General features: G+C 49.1%; 1 protein-coding gene across 3 annotated transcripts; it reads left to right on the top strand.

The window, feature by feature from the left end:
• Positions 1–432: 432 nt before the first annotated feature.
• EIF3D (eukaryotic translation initiation factor 3 subunit D) lies at positions 433–15,549 on the top strand. Of its 3 annotated transcripts, none has more exons than XM_058568435.1 (16): positions 433–541; positions 2,227–2,314; positions 3,476–3,608; positions 3,903–3,948; positions 4,827–4,963; positions 5,551–5,636; positions 6,249–6,321; positions 7,255–7,367; positions 8,374–8,506; positions 9,057–9,204; positions 10,317–10,447; positions 11,135–11,220; positions 11,318–11,447; positions 14,313–14,455; positions 14,653–14,936; positions 15,393–15,549. In XM_058568435.1, the coding sequence occupies exons 3-16, from the start codon at positions 3,486–3,488 to the stop codon at positions 15,404–15,406; spliced, it is 1,647 nt and encodes a 548-aa protein (XP_058424418.1). In that variant the 5' UTR covers positions 433–541; positions 2,227–2,314; positions 3,476–3,485; the 3' UTR covers positions 15,407–15,549. The 3 variants fall into 3 exon arrangements, with proteins under 3 accessions (XP_058424418.1, XP_058424420.1, XP_058424419.1); XM_058568436.1 differs by lacking the exon at positions 433–541 and adding an exon at positions 609–630; XM_058568437.1 differs by lacking the exon at positions 2,227–2,314 and having other exon boundaries at positions 434–541.
• The last annotated feature ends 1,488 nt before the right edge of the window (positions 15,550–17,037 follow it).

Raw genomic sequence — 17,037 nt, forward strand, 5'->3', positions numbered from 1 at the left:
GAGGGAGGATAGCAACAAAATCTTCCCGAGACACTCGGCCGCCCCCTAGCGGTGAGGACCGAACCACACGATTGGGTGAAGAAGGCAAGAGCCCCGGGTCATTGTGGGATACAGAGGGGCCGGAGAGCCCCGTGAAGCATTGTGGGACACAGAGGGGCTGGCAGCCGCTCCCTGCCTCCAGCTTGGATTGCACGGCCGCCACGTTTCAACAATCCTGAACGCCCTCTCGGGGCGTCGCCGGATGCCCCGTGACGTAACTGTAAACACTCTTCTTGCGTCTTGGCGCCTCAGAGGCTAACGAGGACACCTCTCACAGAGCAGTGACGAATTTCCGGGTGCGTCTTCGCTTTACGACTCGTGTGTCCCGCCGTCGAACCCGGAGGAAGCTGGAGCGCAGTTTACGACAGCGCCGGTCGTGTTTACGGCGCCGGCCTCTGCGCGCGCACTTTTTCTCTTTTCCTGGTACATCGAGCTGTAGCCGGTGGCGAAGTCCCCGGCCCGAACCATCCCTCGCCATCTGGGCCGCCCGAGGCTGTTGCAGGTGAGCGGCGGGTTCTGTAAAGTTCCGCGGACCTCCAGGGCCGGCTTGGGCTGGGCCCGGCCTTCGGGGGCCCCCGGAAGAGACCTGCTGTACGTCCCCTTTTGCCAGTGCCTTCCCTCCGCTGGGCGGGGCAGGAATCCACTTTCGGGGGCCCCAAGCCCGGCGCGCAGCGGGATGCAGGGCACGGCCCTGGGGGTGAGGGCCCTGGCCCTAGGCTCCGCTTCTTGGCCACGGGCTGGGGGAATCTGATAATCTCATTTAAGCCCGCTGGCTCTCAGGGGCTTTTTAAAGTGGCCAAAGCGTTTCTGAGTTTCCGAGTGAGGTACTGGGGGTGCCAGGCTGAGCGATATTCGACCCTGCTCTGAGGAGTTCACTGTCCGAGGCTTCCTTCCCTTTTCTGTGAGATAGAAGGCTAGAAGGGAGTCGATTGATCTCCGATCTGAAACGCCCTCCCCCTAGGGATCGATGGTGTACGATCTGCAGTGGCCTTGACGATCTACACAATACGGTGGCCTGCTAGACCCAGGGCTCCTTCTCACTGCCCTGTCGGTGCCGCCCCATCCCGCCCCTGTAGCCGGTACAGCTGTCACTCCGATTTAACTGAACGGCTCCGTTTGTCCTGCTGGTTCCATTTCTCTCACTCTGTTTCCCATGTGCTGAAGCCAGGGGACTTACTCCCACTCCCTGGAGAAGTGCATGTCAAGCCTTGGGCCTCTTTCCTTCTTGAGCTGTGACAGAACAACTGAATGTTCAAAACAGCGTGTTTCGAGACTTCGTTGCTGTGTTATTAGGTGTGGTCTAGAACCCCAGGTATTTCAGGCTGCTGTCCAGCCATAATACGATGGGAAGAATGCTGGATTGATGGCAGACAACCCTGGAGATTAAATTACGTTTAAACGATGGGCAGATCAGCTGCTTGATTTGGCTGAGCTGCAAATTTTTGTCTCTAAAGTGGAGGTATGGGGGAGTTAGCGCTGTTAACACATCTAGTGTGGTGCCTGACACATAGCAGGAACTCAGTAAATACTTATTTAACGTGAACCGTTTTGAGATCACCACCCCTTCTCTCAGTCCTCTTCCTATAGTGTAACTTAGGTTCAGAGTGGGAGGATGATGCTCCCAGATTTGCTCCCTGTTGCTGTCACCCAAGTGTCACCTCTGTGGGAAGCCTTAGTCTCCCCATCATGGGACAATGAGGAGAGTTTACTAAGTTCAGTATACCTGAGCTCTTTGATGGCTCTCCAGCCTCCAGAAACATTCGTGTAATGAATTTTCCTCTGGGACCTCCCCTTCTGAGCATTTTCAGAGAGTTACGGTGGATGATAAATGCATAGGTTTTGCTAGGAACTGTCAGGCAAACATCTGTCTGGAGCCCCTGGTTTTTACTTTCCGGAGAGAAACTGTAGCATCATGCAGAGTGTGGACTCTGGGGCCAGATGGCTGGGTTCAAATTTTTCATCAGCTAGCACTTCAGTTCGACTTTGGGCAATTTCTTATCTTGTCTGTGCCTCAATTTTCTTATCTGGAAAGTAGGGATAATACTGGCCCCTGCCTCAGGATTGTTGGGAGGCTTTAATGAATTTATGCGTGGTGAGCACTAGGAACAATGCTTGGTACTCGTGGTATTTATGAACATTGGATGCATGGCCACTTTTGTGACCTAAGGTTTCTGGTGACCTCCTCAGCCTTCTGGCAGACCTTTTGCTTGGCTCTGTGTCCACGTGTTCTGCATAAGGATTTGCATTGATACAGAAAATTGGAAGAATAAGAAAAGTAAGTTGAATTTCAAGATAATATTTACAGATTCTATTTTTCTTAGCACTCTTGTGTGTAAATGTGTTTTTGCAAGTCTGAATAGTAATTGTGTGGCGTTTTACAGTGAAAGCATTTACCTGTGTGTTAACTAATAAGAGTTTCACAATGATTCTGTGATATATATAAAACAAGGATCGTATTTATTTTACAGATGAGGAGACTGAGGCTTAGGGAAGTTGGGTATTGTATGCCTTGGTGAAGGTGTTTCTGAGAACCAGAACGTGGTGATTACACTTGAAAAAAAGTTACTGCGTTTCATCAAATCTGTGAGGGCCGGCCCCATGGCTTAGCGGTTAAGTGCGTGCACTCCGCTGCTGGCGACCCGGGTTCGAATCCCGGGCGCGCACCGACGCACTGCTTCTCCAGCCATGCTGAGGCTGCGTCCCACATACAGCAACTAGAAGGATGTGCAACTATGACATACAACTATCTACTGGGGCTTTGGGGGAAAAAATAAATAAAAAAAAAAATTATAAAATCTGTGAGAGACCACCGAATTTAAGAATCACGTTATTTTATCTAACACTAAGAAAGAAACTGCCAGTTAAGATATGACACCCCATCAAACATAAGGTGCAGCCTCGTCTCAAAGATGTTACAGTGAAAAAAGTGGGTGTCATAGAGTTTATGAAATCTGGTAAGGCAGTTTTGTTTGCAGTCTTCTTCTTTTTTTTTTTTTTTTTTGAGGAAGATCGGCCCTGAGCTAACATCTGCCAATCCTCCTCTTTTTGCTGAGGAAGACTGGCCCTGGGCTAACATCCGTGCCCATCTTCCTCCACTTCATATGGGACGCCACCACAGCACCACAGCATTGTTTGCCAAGCGGTGCATTGGTGCGTGCCCGGGATCCAAACCGGCGAACCCCGGGCCACCATAGCAGAGCACGCGCACTTAACCACTTGTGCCACCAGGCTGGCCCCAGCAGTCTTCTAAATTTTAAGTATTCACAATATTATCTGCAAGAAAATATTGTTAGCGGTAGCACAACAGTTGAAGGCTCCATTTTGCGTGTTGCTTTTTGAGTTTTATCACTTATGTCTTCGCTTACCTCAAACAGAAACCCTTTTGTGCTTTAAGACCTTTCTTCATACAGCTACTCGGATTATCTGTATCTTTAAGGTTTGAGAAGATGGCAAAGTTCATGACACCTGTGATCCAGGACAACCCCTCGGGCTGGGGTCCCTGTGCAGTCCCCGAGCAGTTCCGGGATATGCCCTACCAGCCGTTCAGCAAAGGAGACCGGCTAGGAAAGGTACTTGCCTGCCAGCAGGGGTCGGAATTTTTTAAGCTGTGGCTGCTGCTCTCCACAAGTTCGTTTCAGTTTTATTCTCTCAAAAGCATAACTCCTGTGTTCCTTATAGGGACACCAGCTGAGAAGGGTTGTCACCTCTGGGTACTTCCAGTAGCCGTAGGAGAGCTGGGCACGTACAAAGGGCTGTGAGCCAGTCCTGATACTTTCTCACACTGTCCTCACTTTTGGGGGTTTCTGGGTCAACAGAAACTTGCCTGGTTGACCTGTGTGCTCTGTCTCCCTTGTTCTTACTAGGTTGCAGACTGGACGGGTGCCACATACCAAGATAAGAGGTACACAAGTAAGTGTTCTCCAACTGACTGCCTGCCTGGGTCAGGGCCTAGCGAGGATTGTTACTTTTTCTAGTAACCTCCATCTGAAAGCGTTCTAGAATGGGAACGAGGTGCTGATAATCATAGTTTTTAGGGGCTTATTCTAGAGTGTGGATTTAGTATCCATATGTTTTTGGAAATAGCCCCAAACTCTCACTGTTCATTAAAGAGGTTGACCTGTTATAGTGGGATTTTTCCTCCACTTTTGGGGAGCCATAGACCCTTTTAAAAATCTGTTGAACACATTCCCATTTGGCATTCCATTGTGTGGAATTTGCTGGACCTGTGAAGCCAGTCAATGGACCCCAGGTTTACAACTCCTGATTTTAAGATCCTGATACAGTAAATGGGTTGTTGTTTTTTTCTCTGTGCCAGTTGAGATCGTTGGAAGTGGCTACCTGGAATACTAAGTTAAGATCATTTGAGGTTGAGGTCGGCAAGAAAGTACCCATTAGATATGTCTGTCTTGGGTACCAGATGATGTAAATGGTGGTACGCATGCCCCATATTTGCCTCACCTGCAAGAGTAAATCTTAACTTGTATTCCTACAGAATAAGGCAGAGAGTGAAATGGGCTTGTCTTGAGTTCCTCAGACTCTGTCTTGACTTAGAAAGTTTTTTAGGCCAGAGCTTTTCAGACTTGAATGTGCCTATGAGTCACCTGGAGATCTTGTTCGAATGCTGATTGATTCAGTGGTCTAAGGTGAGTGTGTCAGTGCACGTCTTGAGAAGCCCTAGCCACTGCTGAGGGTCCTGAGGCCACACTGTAAACAGCAAGGCTTTAGACTAGTGTGTGTTCGTAAAGTCTGTGGATAGTCGTTATTACACACGTCACCTTTGCCTCCAGATAAGTACTCCTCTCAGTTTGGTGGTGGAAGTCAATATGCTTATTTCCACGAGGAGGATGAAACGAGTTTCCAGCTGGTGGATACAGCGCGCACGCAGAAGACCGCCTACCAGCGGAATCGGATGCGGTTTGCACAGGTAGGCCAAGAGCCAGCAGTCTGACTATCTTGGGGCTATTACTGTTGACTGTCACATGCTAAAAATGCTACTCTCTGAGAACGAATGAGAAGAAAGCATGTTATCGTAGGTTTTCTAGTGAATCCCAAGTGTTCAGTGACAAGTTGTGCCAGAGTAAACTTGTACTAGGGCCAGGGTTGCATTTAAATAATTTAGGTTTCTGTTGACCAGGGGTTAGGACATCATACCCCGGCGCTGAGAAGGCATGTTTGTGCTGCTTAAGAAGGTGTCTGTTGCCTCACTTAATTGTGGTGTGCAGGCTTTATTAAGTAGATGGTCCAGTCGGGCCTCATCTTATTACATAAAGAGGCAAATTCTGCAACTCTGTAATAAGAGCTAGTAAACCTACTTCAATAAAAAAGAGGTTGTGTGACTATTCATCTAGGATAATTCCAAGTACTTACTCCACTGAAGCCCCCAGACTTGCTTCTGCAGTCAAATGTGCAACTTGGGGTTTTGCATCCTGCATTTACTCTCCTGTTAAAACACTGCCTGCTGTAAGTCAGATCTCCAAAACTTTAATGTGGATTTTTTTTCCTAATTCCCAGCGGAACCTCCGCAGAGACAAAGACCGACGGAACATGTTGCAATTCAACCTGCAGACCCTTCCTAAGAGCGCCAAGCAGAAGGAGAGGTGAGATTCCCATCTTGCCGGAACACGTTATTCTTCCAGAACTGACCATACTCTGAAATCACTAGGCCAGAGCAGGAGAATGGCCATCTTCCCCACGTCACAAAAAACAAACCTTCCTAAAGCTGGTTAAGCCACTCTTTCAACCCTGGCGGCACTCGCCAAGAAGGGCCAGTTTGCAGCAGGTAGCGTGAGCGGAAAATGGCCCATGGTGGACATGGGCACTGAAGGGCAACAAAGGCAGATAAGAGCTGTGGAGCTCCCCTAGGCTCAGCTCTGTTGCGGTACAACCCCAGGGGGCCCTGTGCACACTGGGTCCTGGGAGCCCCCTGGAGCCGTGTGGTACAGCAGCCCCACCCAGGCCCGGGCTGCCCGTGGACGGCCTCTGCGGATGGAGTAAGACAGCTGGTCAGTACTGGGGCACTGTGCCTCTTCTTGCATCTCCAGCGTGCACCCTTTTGGTCTGTTCTTTCTTACTAAACCCCCGTTTTTCACAGTTCAGAGAAGTCAGTGATGATGTTGAGGTTTAGCTGAAGAGAATGGCAGCTTCTGCCTTTTGAAAAAGCCACTGACTTAAAGGGCTACGGTGAAAGCATGGTTTTCCTATCTTTCTAGAGAACGTATACGACTACAGAAAAAATTCCAGAAACAGTTTGGAGTGAGGCAGAAATGGGACCAAAAATCACAGGTAGTGTATCCATACCAGAATTCTGTCTAGGCATTCAATTTTGTTTGTTTTATAACAGCTTTATTGAGATGTAATTCACATACTGTACAATTCACCCATTTAAAGTGTACAGTTCCGTGTATGTTTTTAGTATATTCACAGAATTCTACAACCATTACTACACTCAGTTTCAGAACATTTTCATCATTCAAAAAAGAAACCCTGAACCCTTTAGCAGTTAGCCCCTATTCTCCCTATTCCTGGGCTACTACTAATGTGTTTCCTCTCTCTGGATTTGCCTGTGCTGGACATTTCATCTAAGTGGAATCATACGATACATGATCTTATGTGGCTGGCGTCTATACTGAGCGTAGTGTTTTCAGGGCTCGTCCACGGTGTAGCATGTGTCAGTACTGCATTCCTATCTATTGCCACCTTCGTTGTATGGATACACCACCTTTTGTTTATCAGTTCACCAGCTGGCGGACATTTGAGTTGGTTCTCCTTTTTTGCTACTATGAACAGTGCTGCTGTGAACATTCCTGTACAAGTGTTTGTGGACATTGTGAGACTAGAGGACACGTGTAAGCAAGAGGGAAGTTATATTTGCTGGATGGGATGCTTCCTGTATCAAGAATAAATAGCTAATGCCCTGAGAAGGCTCAAGGAGCTGCTACAGCTCTTTTATAAAAGATATGAAACAGACGATGATCCCTGGGTGACATCGTTAGTGGGGAGTAAAATTCTCATTTGTTTTGAACTTTTGATCCCTTCTGTCCTCTTCTATATTGTCGACTCCTAAGAGGCAGAGGTTCTGTCTTATGAAACAGCCGGCACATAGTAAATGTTCCAGATGTATTTATGGAATAAAAGCCCTTCATACTGTTAACCTGCCTTTTGCTTATGTTTTGCACTGGCTGTAATTCTTTTCCCTCTGGTGGTTTTCTGCTACAGAAACCCCGAGACTCTTCAGTTGAAGTCCGCAGTGACTGGGAGGTGAAGGAGGAAATGGACTTTCCTCAGTTGATGAAGATGCGTTACCTGGAAGTGTCGGAGCCGCAGGACATGTAAGTGGCATCATTCGCTGTCTTCCACCACGCTCTCGTGTGGGGACCAGCTGGGGGTGAATATTTGCCCAAATATTTGCCAAATCCAAAAAGGATTTGAAGCTACTTACTCAAAAGATGTTGCATAAGATTAACAGGTGTGTTTTACAAAATCAAGGCCAAGGGGGGAATGGCAGAAACAAGTTTACTGATACTGAACCTCAGATCTCTTTCAACTTCCTAGCATTGCGAGCCAAAGAGAAATAAAATTAAACTATACAACTCTTTCTGGCAGAAAGAGGAAGGGAAGAGAGCAGAAATTTGCTGATATTAAACTCTGGAGTCGTTGCAGCTTCCTGAAATCCTGAGAAAAGAGAAAATTAAGTTACATAGCTCTTTTGGCAGAAAGAAAAAAATAGCAGTTCTTTAGGAGGAGCAGAGCTTCTCCTGACGTCTCCTGATCTCAAAAGTCAAGTACACGGGCCGGCCCCGTGGCTTAGCAGTTGGGTGCGCGCGCTCCGCTGCTGGCGGCCCGGGTTCAGATCCTGGGCGCGCACCAACGCACCGCTTCTCCGGCCATGTTGGGGCCGTGTCCCACATGCAGCAACTGGAGGGATGTGCAGCTGTGACATACAACTATCTACTGGGGCTTTGGGGGGAAAAAAATAAATAAATAAAATCTTTAAAAAAAAAAAGTCAAGTACACGGAAATAACTTAGTAGGGAGCTAGAGTGCCAGGCCAGAAGTCAGTGCCCTCGGAAGCCTCTGTAACCACTTATCTCCCTGTCTTTAAAATGGGAGGGTGAGCTGAATCAGTTGTGTTCACACTGGTCTGTGGAGCCGTATCAGGAGCTTAGGGGACAGGGACCTGAGCTAGCACTGAGTTCATCTCCTGTTCTAGTCAGAGACTGTTTTCGTCTCTCGTATATACTAGACTTGTGGATAAGACCTCAGGTTCCATAGCTTAAGAGAAAGAAGTGGGTGATCTTCCCCTTCACTTAGCGTGTCTCATGCACTCTCCCCTCAGCGAGTGTTGTGGGGCCCTGGAATACTACGATAAAGCTTTTGATCGCATCACGACGAGGAGCGAGAAGCCACTGCGGAGCATCAAGCGCATCTTCCACACTGTCACCACCACAGACGACCCTGTCATCCGGAAGGTGTGTGCCCCCTTCTGTCGCTGGCGCGCCTGTTAGAAATGCTGCCAGCTTCTACAGCTGAGGCCTCAGAACAGAGGACATGAGAATATATATGAATTGTTTGGGCCTTGGAAACCTCTTTAGATAAGATTCTTCTGAGCCGGATTGAGGATTAGATGAAAATAAAGGCACTTTGCTGGCTAGACCATAAATGTTGGTGTTGAGCAGAGCTGGACTCGAACCCCAGCTCTACCGTGCTTCCCAGCTTCGCCTCTGGGGCCTTTGTTTTCCTCTCTCTAATGTGGGGTCACTGTGCTTACAGTGCCACTGGGGCGAGGATGGAAGCATGTGAAATGCTTTCCTGGGGTATCATGAGTGCTCAGTGAGCTGCAGTGCCACGTACCCCAGGATGCTGACTGCCAGCAGAGGCTGGTGTGATGCAGCCGCACTCAATGACTGAGGCACGCGTGCGTGTGGGCGTGAAGGAGCGTTTACAGAGGGATCCTCCCCCCGGCACATGGGCAGTTAGACGAAAGGCTGTCCTCACAGCTCTCTTTTGTCCTCTTGGCAGCTGGCAAAGACTCAGGGGAATGTGTTTGCCACTGATGCCATCCTGGCCACTCTGATGAGCTGCACCCGCTCCGTGTATTCCTGGGACATTGTCGTCCAGAGAGTCGGCTCCAAGCTCTTCTTTGACAAGAGGGACAACTCTGACTTCGGTAGGAAGCCTGTCTGGGAACAACACAAAGGCACTGGGTTTTTCTTTTGGTTCAGAGCAGTTCCTTGGTACTAGAGAAAGGGTAGAGAGTTGTCTGTCTCCCCGTGGTGTTGACAGCCGTGCCTGAATCCCTCCCGGCCTCCTCGGTGACACGGAGGAGGGACTGGCATGCGGGCCCTCCTCAGGACGTCCACCCTGCGTCCCCACAGCACCTCAGTACTAGGCTTCCACCTGTCACTCATTTGACTAGCAGTCTCCTGACCTCTGCCGTCTCTCCATACCATCTGTAGTATTTACTGAATATTTTTCTTTAAATTGATGCCTTTTTTTTTCTTACTTCAATGAAAACTACATGCACGTATATTTTATACCATACATATATGTATATACGCACATGGCCATGAATGAAAACCAGGTCGCTGAAAAATAACAGCAATGAAATAAAACCGTATAATTACAGTCGGCACCTGAGACCTAAGGCCTTCGCTTGGTTAAAAAGCTGACAAGATCAGACATTCTCTTGAGGAATGTAAAAAGATTAAAAAGGGGTAGTTGTCTTACACCATGATTGAATTTAGTGTTGGAGCATATCGAAAGTTACCCGGGAGCACTCCCCCTCCTCCCATACGTGTCCACACGTGGGAGACCCACGTTAGTAGATGGCTGTTCTTTGAAAGAAGGGCCTGTGGGGGCCGGCCCCGTGGCTTAGCGGTTGAGTGCGAGCACTCCACTACTGGCGGCCCGGGTTTGGATCCCGGGCGCGCACCGACACACCGCTTCTCCGGCCATGCTGAGGCCGCGTCCCACATGCAGCAACTGGAAGGATGTGCAGCTATGACAGACAACTATCTACTGGGGCTTTGGGGGGAAAAAAGGAAAAAAAAAAAAGAGGGGGATTGGCAATAGATGTTAGCTCAGGGCCGGTCTTCCTCAGCAAAAGGGAGGATTGCCATGGATGTTAACTCAGGGCTGATCTTCCTCACGAAGAAAAAAAAGAAAATTTCAAAGAAAGAAGGGCCTGTGTCATTTGGATCGCCGCATCTCCCTGCGGTGCCATGCGCGTCATTGATGACTTTATCTCGTGGGTGAGTGACCCTGCTGCCGCTTTTGCAGACCTCCTGACAGTGAGTGAAACAGCCAACGAGCCCCCTCAGGATGAAGGTAATTCCTTCAACTCGCCCCGCAACCTGGCCATGGAAGCAACCTACATCAACCACAACTTCTCCCAGCAGTGCTTGAGGATGGTGAGGACGCGAGAGCACTTGGGCACTCGTTTTTATTTTGTCGGCTACTGTCCATTGAGCAGCTGCTTGGTGGTGGGCTCTGGGCTTGTGGGATTGAGCGGGACAGATGGGCCCCGTTTTGTCGCAGAGGCCTTCTGAGTGGGGCCAGGCGGCCTGGCTTGACGCCTAGATCCACGGCGTCACAGCTTTGTTGTGTCGGGCACGTCTTTCCCTGTGAAGTTGGGATACTAATAATACTTGTCTCACATAGACAGGTTGTGAAGATTCCCTCAATTATTTGACAAATACACCATTTAGGTGCTGGAGATACAGCAGTGAGCAAAACAGAGTTCCTGCCCTTAGGAAGCCTCATTATACGGAGGAGAAAAGACAATAAGCCCTCAGTACATGGATGTGTGCTAGGGAGAAAAGGGAAACAGGAGGGGCGGGGTTGCTCTAAATGAGATGCGTGAAGCACGCAGTGCACACATGTAAGCTCGGTACACGCTAGCTGTTGTGTCGTGATTCATGGGGTGTTTGCTTGCAGTCAGGAGGGGGAATAGGCACACGACACACAGTGAACCCAGAGCCTCCTCAAGGGCTCCAGGGACCCAGCCGGAGCTGTAACTAAGCAGAGGTTCAGGGGTCAGGCTGCTTGGCTAGGCGACAAGTTGGCGCTGTCTCATGACGCCTTTGCCATTTTTGCAGGGGAAAGAAAGATACAACTTCCCCAACCCAAACCCGTTTGTGGAGGACGACATGGATAAGAACGAAATAGCCTCTGTTGCATACCGGTACGTCAGCGTTCTGGTGGGGTGTGCGGCCCCTGCCCCGTGTGGCATCTGAAACTCAGGATCCCGGGTCACCACGTGAGTTCCTCCTTTATTGCAGCTATCGCAGGTGGAAGCTCGGAGACGACATCGACCTTATCGTCCGCTGTGAGCACGACGGCGTTATGACTGGCGCCAACGGCGAGGTGTCCTTCATCAACATCAAGACCCTCAACGAGTGGGATTCCAGGGTGAGGTGCCCCTCCGCCACCCTCAGCGGGGCGCTTCCTGGAGGGCGCGTTGCACAGGCCCTCGTTTGTGAGCCTGGTTTCTTTTCCCCTTGCGTTACTCAGAGAGCTTCCGAGATTTTCTGTTTTTTTTGTCTTCTGAGTTCTTTCTCCCCTCTGTTCCTCATTGAGAAAGAGCATGTGTGTGGGTGAGGGTAACTTCTTCTTCCAGTACTTTCTCCCTCTCTGCTCCGTTCTGACCTCCCATTGGCGTCTGCTCTCCGCAAGCGTCTTGTTGTGATTTCCTTATTGTCTGGGTTGGCAGGTTTCCTGTGAGCCTGGCAGCTCTTTTTGACATGTCATTTCACTTGCTGCAGCCTCTACTTTCTCTTCAACCTTCTGATTCTTTTTCTAACTCCTTCACTTATTGACTCAGAGGTTCTGAGATTAGCTTGGCTTTGACTCCTCAGGAGGCACCTGAATGAAACGTGCTTCCTGTTTTTCCTCCTCTTTCCCTTCTCTCTCGCTGGTGCTCCGTGATTGTTGGGCTGTTACATCCTTTCTGGAGCTGCCCAGGATTATGTGCCTGAATTTGAAGTAGGTGGCAGTGCTCCTGCGTGCTGCTATACAGAATAAAGGGTCCTCGGGGGGAAGGCTAGCTCCGAGGCCAAACCTGTGTGGAACGAGTCTAACGAGTCGGCACGCTGCAGGCCATTGCAGTCTGCCTTCATCAGAGCCAAGGGATTCGTATTAACGCTGCTGAGTCTCCCCTCCCACGTGTTCCTTAGCCCCCATCCCCTGCTGGAAGAGCACACTGGGAGGTTTGCTGCAAACTTAGCTGTGGGGCCAGTGGCCTTTTCTTAGACTGTCCACCGTGGCCTCCCTGTGGCATTCCGCATTGCTGTGTCTGTGTGGCTCTGCCCTCAGTGCCGCAGCATTACTCTAGTTGCCCACATTTCTCGGCTCCCTTCACATGTTTTCTTTGCTGGCTCCCCGCCTTGTGGCCCCCAGGAGAGCCTTTTCCTGGAGTCAGTCCTCTCCACAGCTCTTTTTGCTATAATTCTTTATACAGCCTTGTATTAGTTTTCTTTTCCATCCATAACAAGTTAACACATTTAGAGGCTAAAGCGACATCCGTTAGCTCCTAGTCTGGTAGGTCAGAAGTCCAGCATAGTGTGGCTTGGTTCTCTGCTCAGAGTATCAGAAAGTTGAAATGAAGGTGTCAGCAGAACTGAGTTTTCATCTGGAGGCTCTGGAAGGAAATCTGCTTCCAAGTTCATTCAAGTTGTTGGCAGAATTCAGTTCCTTGCAATTGTAGGACTGAGGTCCCCCCGTTCTCTTGCCAGCTGTTAGCTGGGACCTCTCAGCTCCTAGAGGCCACCAACATTCCTTGCCACGTGGCCCCCTCCATCTTCAAACCAGCAATAGCACATCAAATCTTTCTCGTGTTTCGAATCTCTATCCTTCTGTCTCTGGTCTCTGCACCCAGATTTAAAAGATTCCTGTGGTTAGGTGAGGCCATCCAGATAGTCTCCCTATTTTAAGTGACCTTAATTACATCTACAAAATCCTTTTAACATGTAAGGTGACATAATTGTGGGAGTGATGTTTCCTCATAGTCACAGGTTCCCTCCACACTCAAGAGTAGGGGATTCTGCGAGGGCAAGGGTCTTTGGGGTCATCTTAGAATTCTACCTACCCTGAGCCTCAACCTGGAACTCTAAAAATGACTCTTCGAATCTATCTTTGACTCCCCCTCATTGTTTTTCTGCTAAAATGCCCTGCCCTTCTATATCCCGTTTCCGTTGTTGCCTCTGGCTTGGCTGTCCCATCACTGTGTCTTTCTCCTGCTCACTTGGCTCAGAGCCGCAGATATCCCCCACTCCTCCTCTGCATGCTTCTGTTTTGCTGTCCGGTGTGGTCTGTCTGCTCGCTAACATCATCACCCACGTTAGGACCCTGTTTATTATGCCTCGTATTTTGCATTTGTCTCCTAGACTGCCCTAATTCTCCCCCGACCCCGTTCAATTTATCTCTGCCAATTAATCCTCCAAAACACTACTTCCATCAGGCAGCACAGATTTGTGGAAAGACTTTTAAAATGCCACAGCAAACTGACAAGGGTACTGCAGGGTGTTTTTATCTTTTGAAGGAAACACAGAAGTGTCTGTCAGAATACTATTCCTAAGTGCTTTGGACCAAACTACTTAATAAAAGGAACTCTTTGGTATTTCTTTTGGCCTAGGGTCGCCATGAACCAAGACAGTTTGGGAATCTCTGCCATGTGACCTTCAGCTAGTCACTTCACTAGTCCAAGATCCCACATCTATAAAAGAGGTGGTCAGAGAAGATGATCTCTGGGGTCTCTTTCTGCTTTGTCTGTATGTATATGTACATATACAAGGGCCAACTCTGACCTCACCCTCTGCAGGCTTCCACCCCGCCCCCTCCCCACGACTAACCCAGCCTGTCTTTTCCTCCGTGCCTCTCAGATCAGTCCACCTCCAGCCTCTGCCACTGTTCTCTGTCTGGTTAGCTATTGCCCTTCCTTTGTGAAATCCTTCCTTATCACACAACACATAGTAAACACTTGCCTCTGCCATTTGTGTGGCACTTGTTTTTAACTTGTGTGCATGTGTCCTTGTCTAGATAAGCTGTTACGAAGAGAGGAATTACAGTTTGTTGAGTGCCTGCTGTGTCGCAGGCTGTGCAAGGGAGGGATCGAGTGTTTGCCTCTTAAATGATGACAGTCTTACCTCTGGTTTACTGCGGACTCGCCCACTTCCTAGTCACACCCACTTGGGAGTTCCTTCTCGGCCAGGGGAGGTACCAGACCTGGGACAGTAGGAGCCCGCCTCTGCTCCTATGACCAGGGCTTGCTTTCTGCAGCACTGTAATGGTGTTGACTGGCGTCAGAAGCTGGACTCTCAGCGAGGGGCTGTCATTGCCACCGAGCTGAAGAACAACAGCTACAAGTTGGCCCGATGGACCTGCTGTGCTTTGCTGGCCGGATCAGAGTACCTCAAGCTTGGGTGAGACTCCTGTCTAGGGTTGTGAACTCATCTTCTGGAAGGAGGGGTCTGCGGGTGGGGAGACGAGGGCTTGCCTTCTTCCTTTTCCCTTGGGAAAAGCATCAGACCAGGTGTCACCATTAACTGACATTCGACCCCACGTGTTGCATCTCTGTGCTGGCCTGCCCCCACCACTAATACCCCTTTCCCCCCACTAGTTACGTGTCCCGGTACCATGTGAAAGACTCCTCACGCCACGTCATCCTGGGCACCCAGCAGTTCAAACCCAATGAGTTTGCCAGCCAGATCAACCTGAGCGTGGAGAATGCCTGGGGCATCCTGCGCTGCGTCATCGACATCTGCATGAAGCTGGAGGAGGGCAAGTACCTCATCCTCAAGGACCCCAACAAGCAGGTCATCCGCGTCTACAGCCTGCCCGACGGCACTTTCAGCTCCGACGAGGACGAGGAGGACGAGGAGGAGGAGGAGGAGGAAGAGGAAGGTTGGTAACCAGCCCTTTCTGAAGTCGAGCGTGAGCTGCAGGCGGGCTGGGGACCAAGGTCTGGAGCCACGGTTGAGGAGGAACTTTTTGCGAGTTCCCTGAGACTTGACTCGGGAGTAGCATTCTCTCTGGCTCCAAAAGCTGCTTCAAGAGCCTTTAGATCACATGAAGGGGTTGGGGAGGAGAGTGGTCTGTAGAGGCTAGGGTGAGGAAGAAGCATGTAGAGAAAGGCCATGGAAGTCCCTGATGTCAGCCAGTGATTTGAAGGAGAAAAGATGCTCCAGGTTAGTTACATGGGCTTAAAGCTCTTTTGTGCTTCAGCAGCTGGTGACTGAAGGAACTCTCTGTCAGCCTGTGAGGCTCTGAGAGGCTTCACCTCTGAGCGGTGGTGTGGAAAATCATAAGCAGTTCACCGGTTCAACATGGCTCATCTCTCTAACATTTTGTATCTTTCAGAGGAAGAAGCTTAAACCAGACGTTGAGGGAGCCGGAGTTTGTAATCCCACCGAGCCTACCAGGGCCTTGGCTGCCCAGTGGAATGTTTGTCTGATTCTTACTCTCTGAAGTTTGGCAGATGGAATAAAGTATAATTCTGTTTCGTCTCTTACCTTCATCACATGCCTATATTATGACTGACGGCCCTTTTTCCTTCTCCAAGTAGCCCTTGGGAGAGGGAGGGTAGGATACAGCGGTTTCTAGCTGGAGTTCATAATCTGGGTTCCATCATTTGTTCTTGAGCATTATTAGTTTTACATCCCTATAAGAGAGTGAGTGACTAGATTTTTTTGTTCTTGGAACCCTTTGAAATTATCCTTTCTCAGAGAGTTGTCAATTGTGAGCTCCCCATAAGAAGTCTGTTTCCACAAGCATGAGTGCCTGCTGGCTCTGTGCCAGACCCAGCTGCTGCCCTTAGAGCCACAAATCACTAGTAAAAGGAGACACGGGGCAGTCTCTGAAGGTTGAGGTGGGGTTACTTGCTTGTGAAGGAGAATGCCTCAGAAGATTCTGATGGATGTTCCACTGGGTGGTGATGATAATGGTTTGTAAATTGATTTCAGGCTTGGCTTGGGCTGGTGACAGAATCTCAGACTGGCACCATCAAAGCAATGTGTCATAAACAAATCAGAGCTACAAATGTTTAGGATATGTAAACTTTTTATAAGTGGATAGTGTTCTGTTCTTGACACTGAAGTAATTGCCCTGCCAAGTGTTACACTAGGCTTTCTATAAATACCTGAGCCTGACACAGCTGTAACGTGGAAGTGATACCATTGTACAGATGAGGAAGCAGGCTCAGCTTCTGAATAACATCCCTAAAGTTAGTATTTTAATCAAAATAACTGAGCCTCAGCAAGCAAAAGTTTTTGGATTTTGTTAAGAGTTACTAGGAAGATAGAGCATAAAACGTGCAGCTCGAGGAGTTCTCAGTGTAGGTGGAATATTAAAAAGTACATGTTAAAATGGTGTGACAAGTGCCGGGGGGTTTCAGGGTTGGATCGGTGCTCACCAGGCTGCCTCTTGTAGACCCACGAGGCAATGCAGCGGGGTTAGCTGGAGCAAGTAGGGAGGTGGAAGTTAGTTTTAGGCTCATTCTAAGAAAGTGTCACATCAGATTCCACATACTTCATTTCTTTGATCTATCCCCCACTTTTATCTTTCCCGCTTGGGGCCACCAGGTTGACTGCTGAAAGCAATCCTGCAGTCAGAAACCTTGGCTAGCATCGTGCCTACAATCCAGGCTCACCGGTCTCAAGGCCCTGCCAAACCTCATCAGTCCTCTCTAATTTCCTGCTACTCACCAAGTAAGACCAACTATTTTAGGTAATTATCTGCCAGCACCCATTCTCATAATCTTCACAACCACAAAGAAGTAGACTTCCCAGCTTTATTTTGGGTTAGGTATTCTGCCTGACCTTGCCTAGTTTCAGTGTTTATTAAACCACTGCTTATCGAGGGCCTCCTGTGTGCCAGATACTGAGATAGCACTGAGGTCACCAGTGAATAAGATCATTTCTGCTCTGATGGAGCTCACCTCTGATGCTGGTACAGCCTATGAAGAAAACAGATAAATGGCATTACTTAGTGGGTACTCAGAGCTCAG

The sequence above is a fragment of the Diceros bicornis genome, chromosome 25, assembly GCF_020826845.1.
Source record: "Diceros bicornis minor isolate mBicDic1 chromosome 25, mDicBic1.mat.cur, whole genome shotgun sequence".
In the NCBI taxonomy this organism is placed as follows: domain Eukaryota; kingdom Metazoa; phylum Chordata; class Mammalia; order Perissodactyla; family Rhinocerotidae; genus Diceros; species Diceros bicornis.